Below are 17,393 nucleotides of genomic sequence, written 5' to 3' on the forward strand. Positions count from 1 at the left end.
TCTTGGCAACACCCAGCCTGCCTCAAAGAAGAAGATGAGCATCAAAGAACCTCCTTATGGAAATGACTTCAAATGTGGCAAACAAGCCACTGGGAAAACTGTCATTTCTACCACAGACAGAATTCTGCCTAAAAATGGGCAAGTTTGGATACAGGCAGAGTCTATGGCCAAACTCTGACAAGGCAGTGTAAGAAAGTTCTTAATAGTTCCTGTCTCACAATTGTGTCTGTCAGATATACTGGATCAGAAGGCTGAAGAAGATGCTTCAACATAATGGAGAGTTTTGGTGACTATTCAGGTAGCAAACTGTCTCTGTCATCTTCTCACTTGGAAAGCTACTAACCTGCACTCCTGGCATACTCAGGTAATCAAGTTTATTCCTTCTCAAGTCTCAGATGGGGTTGAAGACCAGGTAGCTTAGTTTTACAATAAACCTTAGTTGTTTAGGGGTTAAGATGTTTTTAGGTCTGGATAGATGTTTAAAGTTGATAATAACAAGATGTGATGGAGATTGATTTTCATTCAGAATTTTAGGTGTACCAAGATAGGAAAGATGTTTTCTTCAAGCTGTCAAATACAAATAGCCAAAGCACTAAGAAAGTAATATTTATATAATTCCTGATTGTGTTATGGTTCTTCCTGCTATAGGTAGTTTATTGTATATACATGTAATAATATAAATTTATACATAAATTTTTTAAAGAAAATATAGAAAAATAAATAAATATTAAAAATAAAAATAATAAAAAGTAACAAAGCAATCCTACCATGGTAATGCCTGGGTACCTAGAAGAGCCAATGCAAATTATCTTCAGAAGGGGCATCCTTGACTCAGTCCTCAAAATACTCTGCCTCATGAAGGACATGTGGTGGTTGCCTTTACCACATGTCAGGGAACTTTGGGATTCTAACTAGTAAATTAGAGTCTGGTTACAAAGGTCTGAGTGATCTACTAAGTGCTCTACAGAAAGTGGTAACTGAGTCCATGCAGCATTCTTTTCTTTTCTTTTTTTTTTTTTTTTACCATTTTTTATTAATTTATTCATATTACATCTTGATTGTTAGCCCTTCCCCTGTTTCCTCCCATTCTTCCCTCCCTCCTACTTTCCCCCTTCTCCCCTCCCCTATGTCTGTGATTGAGGGAGACTTCCACCCCCTATGTATGCTCTAAGATTATCGAGTCTCTTCTTGGTAACTTGCTATCCTTCCTCTGAGTGCCACCAGGCCTCCCCATCCAATGGACTAAGAAACTATGGTACATTTACACTATGGAGTATTACTCAGCTATTAAAAACAAGGAATTCTGAAATTTGTGGACAAATGGATTGACCTAGAAATTATCATAATGAATGAGTTCACCCAGAAGCAAAAGAGACAAGCAGCATTCTTTTCAATTCTAGGCTGCGGTTCCAAAGGCCGGCAGCCTCACTGTGCTGACTCCCTGGGAAAGCCAAGAGAAGCATTTACAGCAGCTTCAGTAGGAACTAAGTATGACTGCAATTAGTGACTGACCTTCATGGAACCATGTGATAATGGTTATAATGAAAGGCACCTTTAATACAAGTTACTGGAGTAAATGCAGATAAAACTGGCTGCTAGCTTGTATGCTGTTTATTTGCATTTTGTGTAGTTAACTATGTTAGATGCCCATAATCTAATTATTGTTGCCACTAAACTTGATGTTTATATATCAGAACCCAAAGTAAGTTACACGTGTCTATTTATCAACAAGCCAGAGGGGACACTGAAACTGGCATGTGCTCTCCTGGGTCCAGACTTTGGGTGGCAATTGTTTGGGCCGTGTTCTGGATGTCTGGGTAACGTGTCTATGTAGACCAGCTGTAGTTATTCTGAGAGATAAGACACTGGGAAGAATTCAGCAGAAAGAGCCAAGACTAATAAAAGGCTAAAAGGCAAGGGCCCAGAGTTCAGGAAAGCAGCAGATACAGATCTCCCCCTCCGAACGTCAGCAGCAATTGCCTGCTGGGGATAGTTCACTGAGACTTCTCCAGTATCTATGAGCTTATGCTGCTTGCAGAGTAAAATGAAAAGTACTGACTGAGGCAGGAGAATGGGACTGAGAGTGAGGTCAGAAGGCCTTCCACAAAGCCTTACGAAATTAGCATATTAAATAAACACGTTGGCAAAGAGGAAGGTTGGAAAACCCCTCTGCCAAGGTTGAATAAATTCAGCTACCTACAGTCACAGAGCACTCCTCAGCATCTCAAGAGGACCCAGGGCTGCTCTGTGTGCTAAAACACCCAGCCCCGGGTAGAGATGTAAGATGCTAATAAAATATGGGAAGCATGATATTGTATGTAGACCTACATGTAGCAGCATTCATGGAAAGCCTACACTACGCAATGATCAAAAGGCCTGAGCTATGTGACATAACAGCCTCATCCTTTATGTTGTAGGTCTGCTGAACTGCTCAACTTGAGCCTATTCTCCTCAAGCCTGGAAATGTACTATCCCTTAAAAAAAAAAGAAAAGAAAAAGAAAAAAGAAAAGTTCTGTTTCTGTTGCAATTGTGCATCTCTGCTTCATTGTTTGAACACAAAGGATTTTAGAATCCCATTAGAGATAACCTCCAAGCTGTGATTATTTTTCATTAATAACTGTGCTTTTTGTGAGTGGCACATAATATCTATACAATATCACCAAGGTGCACTGAAAACAAGTTTACTTACCAGTAAGCCACTGATAATGAAGGAATAACAAATCTTATTTTCAGGTAGTTGTTAAAATTCTTTTGAAATTCACTTTAGATTCTAACTGTATAAAATCATCAAATAGGTCACAGAAAGATATTAAATGATTAAACAATATCTAATTGTGCATGTTTTAACTTTTACTACTTTTGACTTGACTGAAAGAGAAGTCAGGCGCTGATCATTAGAGACTGTAAGACCTAACAGGGAGTCTGTCCCTAGAGAAACTGAGTCTCCCACCCTGGTCAGCTATTGGTGCCAATACTTCTTTAATAATTGCTCCGTTAACAGTGGCTATGAAATGGAAATAATATAAATATCTTTGAATTAATAAATGAATAACAAAATATAGGCATATACACAAATGCAATTCTATTCAGCTGTAAAGAAAAAAAATGGAATAATGACATTTTCAGGTAAATGGGCATAGCTGGAAAATATTTTACTGAGTAAGGTAACATAGATCCAGAAAGAGAAACACCCCATACCTTCTCTTATTTGTGGATCCTCACTCCAAATCTTTAGATTTCAGTATAAAACTTGGAGTATCCACCAAGGCCAGGAAAGCAGGAATAGTGGGAAGACGGAGCCCTAAACAGGGGGCTGGTAGGAAACAGTCCCTAAATACTTTCAGAAGTACTAAATGATATTCTGCTCCTTCTTGCTATTTTATTTCAGCATTTCTATGAGAGAGTGCTCAGAGTTCATGCACAGAAAACACATACACACACACACACACAAAAAAAAAAAAAAAACCACACAACCCCCCTACACACACAGAGAGAGAGAGAGAGAGAGAGAGAGAGAGAGAGAGAGAGAGGACATAAGACAAAGGCACTCAGCATCTCCCCCATAATCTGCACTCAGTAGATCTCACGTGTGTTCAGTCCCAAGTTTAGCTGGCTATGTCAACAGACTGAATAACAACAGACAGTCAAAATCCTGCCTCAGAGACCATCAGTAAGAACTACAAGGTTCAGGCAGAGAAGAGAGCCCTTAGGTTGTTACAAGTCCTTAGTCAGCTAACTATTGTGAACAGGTTGCAGTCCATTGTTCCATCACTTGTTAGTGTCTGCAATGGTAGTGTGCTCATTTGTACTCAGCTCTCTTGATTTACTATTATTTATTTATTTATTTGCAAAATGGATTTTCCTTTAGGCTGCACATTGTCAAAAGCTTGAAAATTAATTATTCAGAAGAGAAGTTTTGACTACAACAGTTGAAAATTCTCCGGAGCTGCTGCTTCCAGCCATCTGGACATGTCAGATGTTCTGATATGTTTAGATAAAAACCTCTTTTATCAGCAAGGCATTGCAATCCCACAGCACTACTTTCCATATTCAAAAAACCTCTCTTTGCATAGATATGTGTCTGTAAAACTAGAATTTCATAGCGCAGAGACCGGAGTGCCATAGAAGGTAATTATACAGACAGTAGAGGTTTCTTATGCCAGGAAAAATAAAGTACTTGGTGCCTCGTGCAATTTCAGAACCTGATTTCAAAAGGATCATGCCAAGGAGAAAATAAAATGTAGCTTGGTAGCCTGCTCCACGGGACACATTTGTGAGTATGAGATTCAGTAAAAGAGCTGGAGACTGTTATCTTGATATGAATTCCTAGTGGGTACTGACTTTGGTAGCAGGGCTATAGTACTGCATGTAAAGTTTTTTTTCCCAAGAAATAAACAAAATTATAGATACATATTTTTTTCTTGGCTTATATTTTCTGTACCTAAAACTAAGAATGGCTTCCTATAAAAATTAAATAGGGCAACAGAAGATATTTTGCAGTTTTATAATATGTTCTTTTCGTGTGGTTTGTATGGCCATGAGTGTATGATAGAGATATAAAATCAGAAAATTTAGAATTAAAAAGCAGTGATGATTAAATTGCTGTTTCTTTCTGTGTATTATCTCTGACCATTCCAGCGTGGGTTTTTGTAAGGGCTCTGTGAAGCACTGGTGATTTTGCTGTATGGGATTTCTTCATTCCTCATGCTTCACCTAAAAAAAAATTCACAAAATTACTTTTTTTTTAAGGGCAGGAATTTTTGTGCCATTGCAAAAAAGGAGTTGTTCAAAATGTAAAGTGTCCAGGTTTTTCTAAACTGTATTCAACCTGCTAAAAGAAAAGAAAATGGGCGGGGGGCTTTGTTAGTTTGTATATTAACAAAAAGAATGTATTGATTACCTGTCAAGACTACCAAAATTTAAATATGCTTTAAAAGGTTGAATTTTTAAATTTATTTATTTTTATTTTACTTTAAGACTTAACTTAAAGGCAGGAGGATAAGTTTATTTATATCATAGTATATACACAACTCATATTATTAGTAGCATATTTACTATTAGTTTATTAATGAGATGTACTCTTCTTGAAAAAATAGTTATCAGATGAAAATATTGGAAAAAATTATGAAGTACAAAATTTATCCTAAATATACTATGCTTAACGGCTTGTAAAAGTGGGTCTGGGAATTTCGTTCAGTGGTAGAACGCTTGCCTAGCAAGAACAAGGCCCTGGGTTTGTAATTTTATCAACAGAATATAGAAAAAAGGTAAGAAAATTAATACATAATTAATCATAAGACAATTAAGTGAAATCAACGGAAAGAGATAAAGTTCATTTTATGTATTTTTATAATAATCTATCAAATTAGCAAAATTCTAGAGAAGCAGAAATGGGGATGGCCACAGCCCATAAAGTGGAACTCTCTGGATGAAAACAATGGCAAAGGTCTTATCAGAATGCTTGTGAAGTATTGTATTTTCACACCCATCGTTTTGCTTCCTCTTATTTTAATCATTACATTATTCTTAGGTTAATGGAATATTTCTACGTCGTTACACCAGAATGAAAGAAGCAGGGTTACCACTGATTTGAAGCTCGGTAAGTTTGTCTGATGTAGGAGTCAGTCCTACATCGCGTCAGTTTAGGTCTCTGTTTTTACCCAATTAGAGTTGAAGTTCTAAGGAATATTTGAGGTTAACTTTTTTGTTTTTGTTTTTGTTTTGCTCTTGCTCCAATTTGAAAAAACTCAATTTAACTAAAGATGTGTTTAGCTGGATTTAGCCAATAAAACAAATTTGAGTTTACTAATGGGGTAGATTAACTAAATCCTTATTATACCTATTTTTAAATTTAGAATTCAGCATTTTTTTTAAATACCAGTTACATTTCTTAAAGTTCCTCAAGTGCAAATTTGAGTGCATTTGACCCTGTCACTTCATATTTTGGTGGAGACTGAAGTGAAGATGTATGATTTAGTGACAAAGAATTGTAGGATGTAGAATTGCAGCTATTTTTTTTTTCTTTTTAAATTAGAAGTATTTAGGAAAGACTTACTTTAGAAATTCTTTGTCCTCAGACTGTGAATTATATGTTCTTCATCTGGTCAGATGAAATTCCAAAGTCTGTGTTTGTTCTCATTTTAGAAGTTTGAGGATTTTAACTTTACCCTCCATCTGCTTCGTATCTTCCAAAACTACTTTGAAATATTTTATTATTTTTCCTTTCTTTAATCTTTTTTTTTCCCTTCATGTTTGAGTCTTGTGCGTTCTTTACCTCCATTTTACCAGTGTTTTGGCTGGAAGAGAGCGTGAATCAACTGGTCAATCTGACCTTTTTCTTCAAAATTAAATATTTGTACTTAACCTCTTTGCTTCAATCTAGGGAACATTATGAGATATTTTTGTTGTCCTTCATCCCAGCAAATCTGTGGTGCATGGTGATCATGAATCCAATAACAATTGGTATGCAGCCTCACGGGCATGTGGGTGGACATCCAGTTCTGGAAATCTTAATGGGCAAGAGAGGGCTGAAGGTCTTGGGCGGACCCGGAAAAGTCCGGCAATGTTAGAACAACATCCACCCATCGAGTCTCAGCCTCTCAGGGACTAAAAAGCCAGAGGACATCATAGAGCACAACATCTAGGCACTCTGTGTATAATATCTCTAAATATTTTGTGCAGTTTAATCATTGGCAATTTTATGACTTTGTATTCTATTTGTATTCTATAATCTAATAAGTCTTTGAGTGTGACTTGGAATACTAAACAATATAAAAACTGCTTACAAATGTTTATCAAATAATATTTGAAATGACTTATAATAGAGGTCAATAAGTTCGGACCTCTAAATAGTATGTATATGTAATTAATGTATGTATATTTATAGTTATATATCAGTCCTTCCAGTGTTTCCCAAGTGATGAATGGCTTGTAACATAGAACCTTGTTTTGTATCAATCATCTAACTGAGCACAAGGATACTGTTTATCTAGACAGAGTTTTGCTTGGATTAGAAAATTTAGGACCACACACGAGATAGCTTCTCAGGGTCCTGTATCTTGGCAAGGGTACCCACAGGAATCTCAGTCTCCTGGTACACTTTGAACCACACATCTCTATAAAAGAAACACGCAGACAATTCTATCCAAGAGGACAATGTTGGGGACCTGCTCTCTCTTACCTTTCCACTTCAGCACTCAAACTTGTAGCCGGGCAAATCCTATCTTGTGCCTCCTGCCCTTCAGTATGGCATACACTGCTCGAGGAGTCTAAATACCTGTAGCCGACTCACCTAACTCAGCCTTCGAACTAATCTCTAAAACCATAAACAGAAATGAGGTAGCAATTTTAAAAGCAGGGCGGGGTGGGTGGGAAAGGACAGGATTTGCAGACATGTAGAGGAATGTGCAATATTAATAAGGAACACTGGTCACCTGAGCTGAAATGTAAAAAGAAGGAGATAACATGATCGGTCTGATAGGATGTGTGCTTCCTTCCTACAAAAGGACTTGGGAAATCCTTCCTCAGTGGCCGAGTACAGGAAGCTGAAGGTCAGATAAACTGGAACAGAAACTTTTGCATGCGGCTATTTTTTTAATCTTCGTTGTTCCGTTTCAGCAAAAAGGAAGTAGGTAATCTGAGAGGTAAATTAACATGCCCAAGGTCACACAGTTAATAAAAGCCTCAGCTCAAGCACGTGCTATGCTAGTTTCAGATCCCTGAGCTATCTGAATAGACTGGCTGGTCTCAGGAGCTCTGGGAAACCCCTGAATACTAGTGTACCCACAAAGTGCCTTCACTGTGCATCTGGCCTCAGTCAGAGCTGCTTACTGACTGTCACGCTTTTGTCTGATTTCATTATGTCTACTAAGAATATTATAATCTATAAAAACACATTCCAAAGCTACAGATGATTAAAAATATAAAAATGTGTACACATGGCTTTAGTAGATGACGTAAAAAGACAAGGAAACAACATCAATTGCTCAAGAAGAAATATTGAGTCCTTCCTTGTAGGAGACACGGATGAGCAGTTACGTTGACAATAAGGATGTTCAAGAATAAGCAAGGGACGTTGGGTATGGAAACTTAACTGCACCAGTAGAGTTCAGGGCCCTATAAATAGCCAGCCAATTCCACAGTCCTCTTATTCTCAATCACTTCATTATTAATCATTTTTAACCTTTCTAAAGAAAGACTTGTGTTTTCCTACTTTGAGATTTTAAAACTTTGGTAAATTACTATTATCCACAGTTTAGAATGTGATAATTCATTCCTGCATTTAAGGTCATCTAGAAGCTCGCTACATACACATAGGCATGCATGAAGGAACTTCTGTTAATAGAAAGGAGAGTTTAGTATTATAGTTACAATCAAAAGAGTCTTAGTTTATCAATTAACCTCTCTCCCTTCAACCTGCTTCCTCATGTACATCTATTTATCTGCACGAATCTTGTTCTGTTATGGTTCTGAATTTTCTCAATTCCTCGGTCCATAGATACCTTTTACCAAATTCACACTATGGCACTAAGGAGTTCATTGGCACACAGTTCCAACATGCAAGCTAGAATGGTCAAGAAGGCGAGTCCTGCCTCTGTATCCCTGTTGTATCATTGTACACCAGCTTTCACAAACAACGGGGGTGGGGGAAGGAATTAGCACTCCACTTTATTACTTTCTCTACCTTGCTGCTGGCCACTCTGCTCCACTGTGCTCATGAGCAGCATCCTCGTTAACAGGTTAGGGAGCATCTTCAAATCCTTGCCCGCTTACTCTTTTCCCAACTTTTAATATCAACATGATTGATTACTCCTTCATTTCTAAAATTTTTTTCACTTCCAAATCTTGTCTGAAATTGTACAAGTCTTGAACAATACAGGATTTTGATTTTCTTAATGATCTCTAAATATAAATGTACAATAGATATCTCTTTCTGAAACTCAACCATGAATAAGGGGTTCATCATTAATAGTCATGTTCTTTGATGCCTGTGATACAGTATTATGCTGACTTTTGCTTGTGGGCTCCTTTTCCACAGTCTTTTTGAGATGTGTATGTGTTTGACAGTCATCTTGGCCTTCTTTTCAGTTCACCCCTTCTCTCAAGACATCTCAGTGTGTTTTTTTGTTTGTTTGTTTGTTTGGTTTGGTTTTTCAAGACAGGGTTTCTCTGTGTAGCCTTGACTGTCCTGGACTCACTTTGTAGTCCAGGCTGGCCTCGAACTCACAGCGATCCACCTGCCTCTGCCTCCCGAGTACTGGGATTAAAGGTGTGCGCCACCACGCCCGGCTCCTCAGTGTGTGTTTTTTTTTTTTTTACTTCTCTTAAGTTTTTATGAAAATACCCAACTTTACCTTCAAGCCAAATCACTCAGCTAACCTTGTGTCCATCATTTTCCTCTAAAGAATACAGCCAAAGATATTATTGGGCCAATCTTAGCTCTCGAGTCTTCTCTTCCCAGATCTCTCCTCTTTTCATTCCAGACAACCCAATTCCTGTCTTTTCTTCAACCAACCACTACTTCCTAAACTTTGCCTAAGCAACTTCTCTGCAATTCAACACTTCCCACCATATCCGATTGGCTCCCACTCACGTGATGCATTATTGGGACGTCTTGGTTGACTATTCTCAAGTCTCACTCAGTTCTCCTGCAGGCGTACACAGCCCCTCTCTCTAACAGAGTCCTACATGCTTTTTCACGGCTTGCTTGTAGGGACAGGAAGAGAGGAAACGAGGTCCCTTTATGTCACTCACTAGCCCTGAGAGGTTGGCAAAGGAGGTGAGCTCAAAAGAGCTTTGCAAACGTCAGTAAAATCATAAAAGCTCACTATTGATCCTCAGTGATCCACTTCATATAACTACCTATGTACAATTACAAAACTATTTTCAGAATTTATATAAAATGTGGATTCAATTATCCCTAGCATGGTTTTTTAGTTGTTTTCTCAAAGTCCTGAGTTAAAAAACCAACGATGACATGTGTTGCTATATATATACTTAGCCTAGACGGAGTCAAACTCTGTCAGAATTTCAAAGTTAAAAATGTCCAAAATGCCTAAATTTATGTAAAAACTACTTTTCTCCGAATTCATTCTTAAGGAGTTTTTATAGGGCCCTTTATACTATTTTATTTGACTAATTACAAAGAGGCAAGTTTTTCTTCATATATTTTGGGAGCATTCTAAAAATAAGAATTCTCCCAAAAAGGACGCCTTAGAAATTGATGGATTTATTGTTCAGTGGATTTTAATTAAAATACATCTCTTAAAGCTCTGTATTTTTAAAACCCTGCTATTAATTAACAAGTGGGTAAGAGGAATTCTAAAGTCACTGAAAAGTCTAATCACCTATATTCTTATGAAATATGCATGAGGTGAGTCACTTTATTCCTTCTTCTTTCATGACCCACAGTGACTTCTATTAACTTTTAAGAATTTACCTTTTTCTGATTTATGATTTTATGTGTTCTTTGAAAATTGGATCTGTCATGCAGTCATTTTACACCATATATATATATATATACTCTTTTTCTCTTTTTTTTTTTTAGAAAAAATGAGCAGGCATATCTGTTGGATTTGTAAGCTTTGCAGAGCTGAATCTAAGAGGCTCCCTTCAAAGTAAGTAACTTTTAAGTATGATGGCCATTTTAAAGAATTTTTAGTCACATGATAAACAGGTACATATTTAACTGTGCTCTAAATATATTTTGTGAAAAAGTAAAATGTTCATTTACACATGAGAAACTGCACCAGAGGAGCAGTCTGTGGCACACTAAAATTCACTTCCATTATTCAGGGTGTACACCTGAAAACATGGCACCTTTAGTATCTTAGAGAGTCTGTTACAAACATCCTTTTAAAAAAACAGTCTCATGTTTATATTAAAGAGAATTTTTTAATCCAACATATTTTCATAATTAAACCTCTCGTTTCTTCATGAGGTTGACAAGCTCCCAATCCTTTGTGAAAACAGGAAAATGTGTTATTTGTTTGTTTGTTTCCTTGCTTTCTGTACTGTCTGGCAACATAAGCCAGGCCACCACCAAACTTGTGATCCTACTGCCCAAGCCTCTGGAGCACTGGGATATGTTTCATTATAAAGATCCAGCCCCCTTTTCCCCCTGGTATACGCAGGTAAACTAAAATGGAAAACGTGACTGGAAGGATACCATAATGGCTGGATTTATCACAAAGGATTAACCAGTCAAAGACCCCTGTTAGGTTAAACACACACTCCAAACTAGGGTAAGGTGAAGGCTTCTCTTCTGAACACAGTCTTGCAGATCATAACTCTTGATCTGTCTCACCAATCACTGAAGTAGGGAAAGTCTCAGGAGGTCACAAGCTACTGCTTGTTGGAGAAAGGCAGCTGTCATGGTGGGCAGTAAAGCCCAGTGTTCACCATTCTAGTGACCAGTTTGTTTTGTGAACCGTGCAAGTATACCCACAGTACCAACTTTCTTCTGATTCCATCCCTATGGCTACGTCAGAACGTGAGTTTCTTGTCTGTCTTGCAGACCCTCCATGTAAAGGAAGAATTCATGTTTATAAAAGGCTGCTTATGGTCATTTGATAGGAGGCTTTACATTCATAATAACTTCATCAAATATAGAAACAATAACAAAACTAAGGTATGGAGATGTATTGATTCTAGCTTCGGGATTGGATCCTCCAATCCTCACACTCTAAGCACTAATCCCATGAGCTTCATGATATCTCCAATGTCTGATTGCTTTTCACTGCCTTCCTGCCCAGAAAAAAGGAAGAAACACAACACTGGAGAGCTCAGATTGGGAAACTCAGGCTGATCTAGAAGCAAAGGTCCTTCAAATAATCTTTAAATAATTCTAGGGAGAGCTGGTGGCACTCAGAGGAAGGACAGCAAGTAACAAGAAGAGACTTGATACCCTATGAGCATATACAAGGGGAGGTAATCCCCCTCAGGAACAGTCATAGGGGAGGGGAATAAGGGGAAAATGGGAGGGAGGGAAGAAGGGGAGGATACAAGGGATGGGATAACCATTGAGATGTAACAGGAACAAATTAATAATAATAAAAAGTAGTAAAAATAATTCTAAGGATATCATCTTCATCATGAGCCAGCACAAAGCCCATGAGACAAAAAAATAAGCAAAAGCAAAAATGAAGTTCAAAAAAACAATTTCCCTAAAGCACGATCTGCATCTGTAAGTCTCATAAATCTTTCAGGCAAAGACTTTCTCTTAGGAACAATTTCCCAACACAGTGATGTTGTCTCCCCTTACTGTAGATTTTAGTCTTTCCTCTACAAGGGAATCAGTGATAGAAAATTATGCAAGAAACATGCCTCACACTTCCCACTTCAGTAGATTGAAAATGTTATTTTAGCTTATTCTTCTGAAGTTCTAGTGAGAGAAAAAGACAATGAGTCAGAAATAATGCCACGGAAATGTTTTTGAGAGCACTCAACACCGTGCACTGTTCAGCCTCGAAGCTGATCTGAAAGTCTACATGGATCCAGCAGGACCATCAGAGTTGGTTTAGGACTAATAGTGTTCCATGGTCTAGATTACATTTAACTTCTTCAATATTTAGTTATGTTTATAATTAATTATGATGGTCAATACTGATAAATTAACAGTCAGGCTGATTCTATCTCGGCAGAAAAGAACAGGCCTTGCTTGCATTTTCAGTTTTCTTAGTTTGAACTGGTACTAAAGGCAGAAAGGCACGCATGAAGCAGGAGCAAAATAGTAATGAACATATTAGCAATTTTGATACAGAGAAATAGTTATTTATGTGTTAGAAAGTAGGATCCCTTACCAGTCTCCTCAAGAAGCTCATCAACAGAAACAGAAATGGCGCCTTCAAGGCAATATCTTTCACATACATCTTACAAGTACGGCTTTGTTCATTATGTTTAGGTCAAATCTAACTTGACATATTCTACTGTCATTGAAGTAAAAACTTTCAAACTTTAACATATAAGTGAATGCATATCAAATAAGAAACTTCAAAAATAAAAGACAAGATATCACATGAAAATATGCACACAAGAGAAGATAGAGGTATTGATGGAAGAGTGCATTGTGGGTAGTCTACAATGTTGAGTTGTGACAAAGGGACCATACTGACTACTGTAGGAGAAAAATCAATCCACCCTGTACTAGTTAGTTTTTCTCAACATGACTCAAACTAGAGTCATGAATAAAGAGGTAACCTCCATTCAGCAACTGCCTCCCTGAGATTAGACTATGCAATTCTCTGTGAAACAGGATCTTTATTAATAAATGATAGCAAAGGGCCCAGTCTACTCTAACCACCATTACACTTATGCTGGGGGACTTGGACTACATAATAATGTTAGTTCAGCAAGGCAAGGGAAGCATGCCAGCAAGCAATGTTTCTCTGTGGTCTCTGCTTCAGTTCTTGCCACAAGGTCCTGCCTTGGGCTTCTGCTTTGTCTTGCATAGACAACGGGATGTAAAGTAAAAAAATAAATAAATAAATAAAGGTACACTCTGTTGCTCCAAAAGAAAAAAAAAAGGAAAGAAAAGAAAATATGCACATAAGCTTTGCAAATTAAACTCTGCACTCATTAGGTAAGTGGTTGCATGTGTGGCAGTGGCAGAAAAACACAAGATAATCCTATCATGCAGTGTGTGTGCCTGTTATCAGTTTTCAGTCTGTTTCTACTAGTCTACAAAATCACCATAGCTACATGGTCACGCAAGCTTGACCGCACATAGTTTTAATGGTGAAAACTGAGAAATACTCAAAACTTTTTAGACTAGCTATGTGAGCTCTAGGAGACCCCTTGTAGAATAATACACTGTCACCAAGAGGTTCTATTTATGATTAATTTATAAGTTAAGGAGTAAGGCCATACTAATCACATATAAAATGTGTATAAGATGAGCATACACACAGAATCCTTGTATGTAAAATATAATTTCTTCATTAACAACACAAACATATGTAAGAATGAGTCTATAACAATTATAATAGAAAATTAGGAATGAGATTATACAACTATATTTCATATCTTTAATATTTATTTTATATTTTAAAGTAAGCACCTCTTATATTTTTTACAGTGTAAAACTTCAGTGAAAAGTAAAATATAAAGGGTCCAAGAATACTAAGCAGTGTAATTATATTTTACTATTATTCTCAAGATGACATAGATTTATTTAGTTCAGCAAAACTTTGATAATTTAGCCCAATCAGTGCTTTTGTTTCTTTTCAAAGCCTTACATTGGAGGAAGTTTTAGGATGGGCCCAATCTTTGGAAAGTCTGATGGCTACAAAATGTGAGTATGATGCATATGTCATCTTTTAATAAGTGGCTTGCTTCTTTCTCGTGAGCAAGGGGTGGGGAGTACCAGATGATGGGTGTTGCTCGCTCTGCTTGCCACCTTCTAAATGGCAACTGACATAGTTAAAAAAGGAAAACCTGAAAATAGTTTGTCATGCCAACCACTGTTATTTTCTTTGGTGTTAATTAAAACAAGATTAGTCACTGTGGGTATTTATTCTTCACAAGTATATGAATAAAACCCATTGGGAATATGCTGAAATAGTAACACATACTGAAATATACTGCCTTCCCATAGGTCACTAAAGTTAGTGCTTGGAAACTATTAAAAAGTTGCTGTTCTAAGTGCTTTCAAAAGTAAGAACCAATTTGAGCCTCATTCTTTAAACTCTGTGGAGTTCTTCAGTCTCTAGTTCCAGTGGTTCTGTGTATAATAGCACAAGCACCAGAATTCAAATGATACAAATGAAAGGCCATAGCAATGTGGGTGAAAACAAACGATTAGAAGCACAACACAGTTAATATAAAGGATGAGAGGCACTCGGGAGAACTGTCTATTGTATCTGTAACAGAAAATTGGTAGATGATTGGAAGTGGTTAAAAAAAAAAAAAACAGAAGACAAATAAAAACAAAAAAGGTAGAGGATACTCAAAGTACTCAAATGTTTGTTAGTTTTTGTCTATGGGCTTATATCTTTATTAGGGACTTCCTGGGGTGAGGCTGTCTATGAATAATGATTTTTTTCGGATATCCTGACTATGAATAGGAGTTAACTGTCCTACTGTGATGTTTGAATTCGTTGGTGTGCAGGGTTATCTAGACAGTACATCCTGTCACTCTTGGGGACCTCTGTGTTCCTAGGACATTACCTGTTCTCACAGCCCCAACATTGTTCTTTAATATGTCTGTTATTTCTGACTCATAGGGCAATGGTGGGATGTGTGACGCCTTGGTTCTTATGTGGACTTTGAGACTCCTCTGTTAGTGCTGTACATCTCCAGATCTGGGACACCACCTAAGCATCTATCTTTAGTTTAAGCCATTTCACTGAAAATGTACATAACATAGTTTCTTTCTTTCATTCATTTATTTGAAAGAATATTCAAACTATGCCTTTTATTTATCAAATATTATTCATAAATCTCTGATGTAACTTGCCAGCATGATGATGAGTTAAATATTATATCATTGGATTAAATTTAAGGGCACTTAAATGGAAGGAAAAGAGAAACTTCCCTGTTAAATCAGCTGCATTGATTCTTCTCAAACAGTTTTATATCAGTCCTAACCCGTGTTCACAGAATCGCCAGTTTAATCTCACAATCAAAGTTATAGACATCTCTTCTGTAAAGTGAGGTTAATATAATCTCTTTATTCAACATTTTTCTACTGGTTAACCATAAAAGATATGCTTCGGTGCACAGTGTAGCCGATGAACAAAATAATTGGCATTTACTCTTATTAGTAATAAAGTACACATCTCCTAGTACATTCATTTTTTTCTTTCCTTTCTACCAAACATCCAAACTCTTAGTGTTCAGGATCCATGATAATGTAACCCAACCCACTGTGGTGACAGCTCCATCCCTTACATGTACATCAGTGGCTTTATCACTACAGGATTTTGCTCAGTGTCCATTTTTCTCTCGCCCACTCCTCCACACTTTTAAAATTAAAAGTCAAGTTCCACCTTTTCTATGAAATGATTTAAAATATTCTTCCTGTTCTATTTCGTTAGAAGACTATTTATTCTGCTTTTAATTGTAACTAGCTTGGGTGATGAGTTTGTTTTCAAAGTATCTTGCTCAATAAGTTGTGAAGTTCTTTGAAGAATAGATATTGTTTATTCATTTCCCATTCCACTGAGAGAATAAAAGTGTCATTTGTACCTAGTAGGCATAAAAAAAGATCAATATGGTCATAGGCTATCAAGTCTCATCTTGGTAGCCTGCTTATTCTTTCTTTGAGTGCCACCAGGCCTCCCCACCAAGGGGAGGTGGTCAAATATGGGTCACCAGAGTTCATGTCACAGTCAGACTCCGCTCTCCACATAACTGTGGAGAATGTCCTGTCCATTGATTGGGTAGATCAGAATAGAGGTTCAATGTTTACTGCACATATTGTCTTTGGTTAGTGCAATAGTTTGAGCAGATCCCCCTGAACCCAGATCCACTCATCATGATGTTCTTCTTGTAGGTTTCTAAGACCCTCTGGGTCCTTCTATTTTCCCATCTCCTATATTTCCCTTACCTAGTGGGGGAGGAAGGCTCCCTCGGTCTTAGACCTAAGGGAGGGGAACAGGGTGAAAGTGGGGAAGGAGGGAGGTACAGGAGGATACAAGTGATGGGATAACAATTGAGTTGTAATCTGAATAAATTAATTAAATAATAATAAAAAGAAGACAATAAAAAAGAAGAAAAAGAAAACATCAATAGACCAAATTATATTATGTACATTTATGTTCCAGTGCTGAAGACATGACAAAATGAATAGAATGGATAGAACTAATTATTTGACATGACTATCAAGTAAGCACTTGTTTATCTAGGCTCAGTAAGGTAGAGATATAGTGTCATAAGAATGAATAAAGTCTACAGAAAATGTGAGGCAAGAAGGTATCATACAGCTCTTAATGAAGTAAGTGGAATCATGAAGTTAAATTAATATGAAATTCATTTTAAAATTCCACAATCTCATAATTAGAAAGTGATAAAAAAATTAATTATTCTACAGATAGGACCAGTCAACTAGAAAAGATAGGACCAGTCAACTAGAAAAACTAAGAAGCATATAGTAACTATATGTTCTAGAAAATAAGAATGTTTATACACTAACAAAGGACACTGATAAAATGTACTTTGTAGGCTAAAATATGTAAACTTCTACTATTACTGAGATTAAAATTCAGCCTTTAAGAATATAGAGATCAGAAACCCATATGAAAATAAAATGTGCTAGTTTGAGCCTCAAGAGATGATGAGAAATTAATATAGGAAATATTTGTTGGAAAACCATTAAGTAATTGCTATATTCAACACAATGTCATCAATTTCAAGGGATTTATAAAAACTAGAAATTAAAAAGTAGCAAGTTTAT

At 36.9% G+C, this 17,393-nt stretch overlaps 1 protein-coding gene across 2 annotated transcripts in view; it reads left to right on the forward strand.

Moving 5' to 3' along the window:
* Nucleotides 1-4,113: 4,113 nt before the first annotated feature.
* The window catches only part of RGS13 (regulator of G protein signaling 13), a 30,115-nt gene continuing 16,835 nt past the window's right edge, over nucleotides 4,114-17,393 (forward strand). Inside the window, exons 1-5 of one of the 2 annotated variants that reach the window (XM_084775409.1) lie at nucleotides 4,114-4,129; nucleotides 4,201-4,274; nucleotides 5,532-5,600; nucleotides 10,548-10,617; nucleotides 14,230-14,291. In XM_084775409.1, the coding sequence (XP_084631535.1) occupies nucleotides 10,553-10,617; nucleotides 14,230-14,291 (127 nt within the window). In that variant the 5' untranslated portion in view covers nucleotides 4,114-4,129; nucleotides 4,201-4,274; nucleotides 5,532-5,600; nucleotides 10,548-10,552. The other variant, XM_084775408.1, reaches the window with a different exon arrangement.

The sequence above is a fragment of the Acomys minous genome, assembly GCF_964271855.1.
Source record: "Acomys minous genome assembly, chromosome: 1".
In the NCBI taxonomy this organism is placed as follows: domain Eukaryota; kingdom Metazoa; phylum Chordata; class Mammalia; order Rodentia; family Muridae; genus Acomys; species Acomys minous.